This window comes from Quercus lobata, chromosome 2 (genome assembly GCF_001633185.2).
Source record: "Quercus lobata isolate SW786 chromosome 2, ValleyOak3.0 Primary Assembly, whole genome shotgun sequence".
In the NCBI taxonomy this organism is placed as follows: Eukaryota; Viridiplantae; Streptophyta; class Magnoliopsida; order Fagales; family Fagaceae; genus Quercus; species Quercus lobata.
In genome coordinates, this window is record NC_044905.1 from 79312712 (window position 1) to 79320004 (window position 7293).

General features: G+C 35.0%; 1 protein-coding gene across 2 annotated transcripts; it reads right to left on the bottom strand.

The window, feature by feature from the left end:
- Positions 1–1796: 1796 nt before the first annotated feature.
- On the bottom strand, positions 1797–6578 carry LOC115976769. Of its 2 annotated transcripts, none has more exons than XM_031098253.1 (4): positions 6436–6578; positions 6100–6276; positions 3000–4448; positions 1797–2252 (listed from the first exon to the last, which is right to left on the bottom strand). In XM_031098253.1, the coding sequence occupies exons 1-4, from the start codon at positions 6457–6459 to the stop codon at positions 2220–2222; spliced, it is 1683 nt and encodes a 560-aa protein (XP_030954113.1). In that variant the 5' UTR covers positions 6460–6578; the 3' UTR covers positions 1797–2219. The 2 variants fall into 2 exon arrangements, with proteins under 2 accessions (XP_030954113.1, XP_030954114.1); XM_031098254.1 differs by having other exon boundaries at positions 1882–2252; positions 6442–6578.
- Between the last annotated feature and the right edge of the window lie 715 nt (positions 6579–7293).

The window sequence follows — 7293 nt, forward strand, 5'->3', positions numbered from 1 at the left end:
CCGGTTGATGATAACAATTGAATTGAATGAATGAAACGTGACGATGCAAAGCACGCTTGCTGGATACACAAAATCATTCAGAAAATGACCCTACATCTTGCTTTATACTACATCATCAGCAGTGAAGCAGATAATTTTTCTCTTGCTCCATTTTGCTATGAGCTTTTGTTTTGACACATTGTTGAAGTGGTGCACAATCACTTTGTACCCATCACCTTTTTTTTCAACTCATAATCCACCACTTAAAGTAAGTTGTGGCAAAATTTATTCCTAGGCCTTCCTTTTTGTTATTCTTTATACCTTTTCTATGTTCATCAACAAGACTTTGGCCCAATACTCAAGAGTGTTAAATGGAATGCAGAACTAACACATGATCATTTTAGAACATGATCCATTTTTGTGTTGCCTATGAAACACTAGACCCATTTCAAATGGAGCCGGATACCAACACATGATCATTTTAGAACACGTACCATGCCTGTGTTGCATTTTAAGCACTGAACCCATTTTTCAAATAATTTTTTCGCATGGCAAAGACAAGCCTTTCAGCTTTTTAACTCAGAAGAAGTGTTTGCTTCACAAAGGTAAGAAATTATCATTAGGGTGAGCCACAGTTGCCTTAACCATGCCGGTTGGAAAGGGCCTAGGGAAACTAAGAATATATGTTCATATGTAACTATGTAAGAGCACTAGCATTGGGGGTGTAAAGTGTAAACACCCCCAGTTGCTATTATACAACCCAAGCTACCCAGAACCCACTCCATCCGGGTTTGCAAACTTAAAAAAATTTGCAACCTATGAATAGTAAGGTTGCATATATATATATATATATATATATATTAGTTTAATCTTGTGATTGTGTGTGGAGAAAAAGTGAGTGGGAGGAAAAAAAGAGAAAATAGTACTTTATATTATTTTATTAGGTAATTTATATTATTTTATTGGATTGTATGTAAAAATAAAAACTAGGATATAAGGTGAATTGTAAAATGAGTTGGTAAAATAGATAAAGTAGTGTTTAAGAATGCAAAATAGGTTTTTTTTTGCATACCCAGATGCTAATGCAAGTATGTAACATTGTATAGGCTACCTAAAGAAATCTAGAATGAAAAAATTAAAAATAAAAATCTTGTGATTGTGTATGAAGAGAGAGTGGGAGAAAAAAGAGAGAGAATAGTATTTATATTATTTTATTAGGTAGTTTATATTATTTTATTAAATTGTATGTAACAATAAAAACTGAGATATGAGATAAGTTATAAAATGAATTAGTAAAATAGAAAAAATAGTATTTAAAGATACAAAATAGGTTTTTTTTTTTTTTTTTTTTTTTTTTTGCATAACTGGATGCTAATGCAAGTATGTAACATTGTATAGGCTACCTAAAGAAATCTGAAGTGAAAAAATAAAAATGGGCCTTCACAGCGATTTATTTATAAGCCCTACATGTTGAGTCATTGCTCGTTACTTCCAATCACTAGCAATCTACCACCCACTATCACCATGTGCATATAGAGATACATCCAAAATTCATAATTAGGCCACCACAATAATCTGCTCTGTTTGATATGACTGGAAAACTACTCTATCTCCGTTTTGTACATCTAAAATCGTATGATTATGTGCGGGGTTTTTGTATATATGCCTCACAAATACATCTAGATTGAAGTAGATAAATAAAAATTAAAAACCCAGCAAAACAGAAAATGAAAAACTTCAAAATATTTATGGAAAGCTAGAACTACCTGCATATCTGTATATGCAACTTGTAGCCTGTTTATGAACAAAAATGACTCTAACCATCGATGCCTCAACTTATATACATAGCCTTATTATTCAGCATTTAATGGTGAGTTCTAAAAAAACTATAAACGATGCAAATGTCATTAGACCTTGCCCAAAAATCAGTACAGACATTACTGATAAGTAACATCTACATTTAGTAGGAGGATTTCATAGGAATGTAAAGAAATTAGGCTGGACAACAGAAACTTCTATAGAACAAAATTCAAAAGGCAACAATGATTAGAAGTTAATGGCCATTTAACAGCAGATTATTACTATCTCTCTCGCACTCTCTCTCTAATATATGCAGCCTGTCGACGTCAGATTTCTTCAGAAAAGCACTTTCTTGAGGAAAAAAAACATGCTAAGGTTAGTTTTGCTTGTATGTCATATCCAAATTTCTCCCTGTTGAATGTAAGAAACAGCCAACTTTACTACCACCACCTCTTCCCAGACAAAGAAACAAGCTGCACAAAAGGGGAAACAAAATAAAATTTTAGACAAGCTTATTAATCACCTGGTAACATGAAACTCAACAAGCATGAGATTATGCACTGAGAGCACCAAAAAGGCAAAAGAAATCAGTGATGTGTGTATATTTGGATGGGTAAAACTTAGGTACAATATTTTAAGTGCAATAAAATTAACTTCCAATAAATTTTTTTAACTCATAACTGAATTGAACTCAATTGTTATTGGAAAAAAATAACACTGGTTGTGCTTTATTGGCTCCCATAACTAAGAGTTTGAATTTGATTGGAGAACCTAAAGAAATAAACCTAAATTTTACCCTATTTGGATTACAAAATGCATCCATCTACATAAACAATTACAATTAATTTCAATGGCGATATGATCTTTGGGAATCTTCTTATAGACCTCTCTGAAGAAAAAAAAACGATGTAGTTCATAGTAGAAAAGAAATTTGAACACATCATCCTAACTGCCTTATGAATCATTTATAACACTTCAGATTTTTATTTCTAGCCCTCCACATTCAATAGAAATGTTGAACACAGGATACCAATAAATGCCCAATGAACCACAATTCCCGCCCAGTATACGTTAGGCCAAACATGCAAATTCATAAATCATATCTGTTTACTACTCAGAATGTACTGAGCCAGGTCATAAAGTATTCACAGATATATGAGATCAGAATGAGGCATCTTAGGTCTGGACACAATCAAGGGGAAGAATTGAAGAAAACCAACCTGACGAGCAACTTGAGCTAGTCGCCGACCATCCCTAGATGATTCATTATTTAAACTAGAACCTTGTAGCTCTGGTGCACCACTTTGATTCTCTCCTGCCCTTCTCTTTTCAAGAGGAACACTTTCATCGAGGTTGCCCAAGGATTCCTTCTTGCGCTTCCTCTGAAAGGTGTATTTGAGAAGCCTATTGTTGTCTGATTGACAAGAAGAATCCTTTATATCATCAGATGCTTCAGCATCTTTCAAATCAGAATTCATCAGTCGTATTTTGACCATCCCAACATTCAACTCCGGACTTGGATGCATCAAATTATCGGCAGTGTCACCTTTGTGTTTGCCCAACTCAGAATCATCCATCTTTGTGTCCTCTACCGCATTCTGGATAAGTCCAGATTTTTTAGATGCCTTCATGCTCACAGTAAGATTAGTAGAACCTAATCTAGGATTTATGTCACGTTTAATTAATGTCAGTCCTGGATCCAGACGAGTCAAAGGCTTAACTTTGGATTCAATTTCATTTATTTTCAGCCTATCTTCACCAGATTTGACATTTCCATTGACTGAATGTGAAAAAGTTCTGCAACAGGAGAGTACAGAGAATGACTGACAAGGTTTGCTAAGCTGATCAGGAAGAGACTTAATTGTGTCAATGGCATCCCCACTTTTCATCTCATTTTTCCCTTCCCCTTTGTTAACAGTCTTAAATTCCTCTTTGTCTGCCTTAATAGATGGTATAGTACAGGCACCCTCAGCAGATTTAACAAGCCCGTTGATGGAGTGCGGTTTACCACTGGAAAGAATAGAAGATTGCTGACAAGGTTTCATTAGATGACCAGGACGAGACTTCCGTAAGTTAGCTTTGACTTTTCCAAATCGGTTCCTTCTTCTTCGTGATGTGCGGACCTTAACAGGCTTCTTTACTTCTTCCCTAGTTGAGTTCTTCATTATTTTCATGATAATGGTCCTAGTTGAGGGCACGGGACATTTTCCTTCTTCCTTATGAATCATTTTAGTGGTCAACTCATTCTTTTTGGGGGAATGTTGATCACCTACATCTCCAGAAGTAGGCACTATTCCATCTGTTAAGTTTCTTTCACATGCATGAATTCTCTGTGTAAATCCATTTATGTATGGCTCAGGTTCCTTGCTTTTCTGATCTAATGGTGCATTCTTCAAGTCAGAAGTTGTCACAGTTTCTGATGCTGAACTTGAAGGTGGAGGAGGGATCATCAGCTGAGCTGCAGTAATTTCACGAGAAGATGCATCTTCTTTCCTGATCCGTCCATTTAAAGCTTTAGCTTGGCTTCTTTTCACCTTCTCCAACTTATCCCATACATGTTTCACCTCTGTCCTAAGATCTGCTATAACATCCTCTGCCTCATTGAGCTGCGCTTCAAGCTCATCAATCTTTCTTTGCTGATTTAATGATGTCATCTCCGCTTCAGCCGTCTGTAAGAAGGAAAGACTGGTCAATTCTGTATTAATTTCCAACAAAATCTGAGAAGTACACCCAGAGCAGGCACTGTTAGTGAACTCAGATGCTTTTTGAATATTAATGCACTGAAATTTTCTATAGGCTTGAAAGAGCAATGCAATTTATTGACACACTACTACGACTACCCATAGGGGCAGACCTCCCAATCAAACCAAGACCTTGCACAAGCCATCCTCAAAGAATGAAATTGTCAACATGTATAAATTAAATGAATCGGTAACTTACAATGATATTGGTGAAACGTATAGTGCCTTTTGTTTCTATAAGGGTAGGGTAGATATAAAAAGAGGCATAGAAGCAAATTATAACCAAATAATGGGAAACAAGAGTGCAGATTTCTTTTTGACCAACAAATTACCTTTTCCTAGTATTATTTGTGGAAAAGGTCCAGGCCAAAATTCAACAAATCTGAGCAGAACATAGTGGACTCTAGTTACTCAAGTCACTAGATGACCTCTAACACCAGGGAGTGAAGACATTATTGAAAATTTGAGAACAGTTTACACCCAACTAAGAAACAATTAACTAACAAAAGAAGATGGTTCAGAAATAGCTGAATTCATCAAAGACACAACTCCATCCTTTTCTGCACACAGAAGGTTGTGGTCCAAATTTCTTATACAAATTAATAAAGTGGATATGAAATCAACAGTCCATCATGCGATAATGAGATTAAATGAGTTTGAATACAAATTTCCAAATTGCACATAGATTGCTTCGTTGGAATACTTTAGAAGAACCTACTCCAAATAAGAACCAATCTTTCTGGTCCTGTCAATCAAATATCTTTTGAAGCAATCTTTACGCTTGCTTCTCTATTGACACATTTTGCAATTGCTTGGGGAAATAACTCAAGGCATAAGATGAGAGCTTACAGACATAGAAGTTAACATACGAGGCACAATACTAAGCCTCATGAGATGAGACCCCGATACTAACCCTTGAACATGTTCCTTTCCAAAACAAGTATATGACACACATGCACAGAATAAGCAAATATACAATCATCAAGCAATGCCCCAAAAATAAATAAAAAAAACATATTCAAGTTCAACTTCACCCGAAGCCAAAACTACATATTTTACTTCTACCCAATTAAAAAGACAAACCGAACACAAACTCTGTTCATTCACAATTCATCCCAAGTCCAATAGAAAATAGTAGAAACTCTCCTTAACCAATAAAAAAAAAAATCACAGAAAACCAAAGACACATCATTTCTAGCAATGGGTATCACTCATTAATTTGGTAAGCATTTCGGAACTACTTTCTAGCATTAATCGCATTAAAAGTTATAGCTTTGTTAAGCCATGAACCAATGAGTGATAGCATTCTTCAAACCCTATCACTAAATGGGTTACTTTCCAAACCAAATAATATTGCACCGGCATTCCCCTCCGTTTAATTCAAACAGAAAGTATCAGAAATTCAAAAAGTAAATACAAAGTTTTTTTTTTTTTTTTCAATTCTTTCCAAACAGCCCCTAATGTAGTGTCAGAACCAATGTAACACTCAAGAAGATCATAATTTCACATCATTGAAACCGATACAAAACCCAATTGAACAATAAAATCAAACACAATTTTTTTTTTTTTAAAAAAGGACCTTGGAATCGATGAGTTGCTTAAACCGAGTCAGCATTCGAAGCGCCTCGTCTTTGGTGGCACGAAGATCGTGCTGAAAGCGAAGCGCTTTCCTCTCCGACTGCATTACACGCGCCGCCGCCTCTTTCGCCGTGTTCAAAATGATCTCCGCGTAAGCTTTCTTCAACGCCTCCATTTTCTGCAACCAAACACAAACACAAACACACACAAATCTTTTTTGTTCAATTTCAAATCTTTATTTTATAAACGAACCGACAAAGTGAAAAGATAAAATCGAAGTTTTAAAAAAAATTAAGGAAAACAACAACGTTGTATAATCGGCGGTGGTGGTAGTTACCGTTACCTGGGCTTGGTCTTCCATGAGTGCTGACTGGAATGTGCGTTGTTTTTGGGGTTTTCTCTCTGAGAGAGATTTTGATTGTGAAATGTGAGTAAGAGAGAATAGATTCAGATAAAAAGGGAGGTTTATTTAAGTTTATTTTTTCCCACTTCACTCGTTGCAGTGTGTGCCTGTTGTGTGTCTGTTATAGAAACCTCAAAGTGGGTTCACTTGCCGTATTACGTATTTGCCCCTGTTTTTGAATTTCAAATTTTATATTCCCAATGATTTCCTTTTTTTTCTTTTTTTTCTTTTTTTCTTTTTTTTACCTAAATGCACTTTTAGTTCTTACATTTTGTATCTTTTCCATTTTGATCCTTACATTTTTATTTCACCACTTTAGTCCCTAAATCAATTAACGCATTCCATTTTGATCCTTACTGTTACTCACTTAACAGAAATTGCTGATGTGACAAACGAAGTGTACTGTTAACACATTAAATGCTAACGTGGCCAATAAAACAATATTAAAAAATGTCATGTCAGCATAAAATAATGATTAAAAAAAGACACATAAGCATCCACATCAAATTTTGATTTTAAAAATTAATTTATCTATTTTAACAAAATAAAAAAAAATAAAAAAAAAAAAAACAAAATTAGAACCTAAAATACACATGAATTAAGATCTAGTCTCATCTTAAACATTTACAAGAAAGAACACAAAGCCAAAATATTCAATCACATGAACACAAACCCAAAATATATATATACCGACAAAAACATAAATTTCTCGTCTCAGATCTGTAACTGGTTGCCTTATCTCGTTTCCCTAGATCTCTTCAACAACGCTCTCGCTGGATCAATCCCGTCGAA

Bases quoted from the DNA above. Each gene is read 5' to 3' on its own strand.
- LOC115976769 (XM_031098253.1), bottom strand. From the start codon at position 6,459: ATGGAAGACCAAGCCCAGGTAACG. The intron at 6,277-6,435 runs GTAACTACCACC...GTTTGGTTGCAG, and splicing joins AAGACCAAGCCCAGGTAACG to AAAATGGAGGCGTTGAAGAA. The intron at 2,253-2,999 runs GTTGGTTTTCTT...CCTTTTGTGCAG, and splicing joins TAGCTCAAGTTGCTCGTCAG to CTTGTTTCTTTGTCTGGGAA.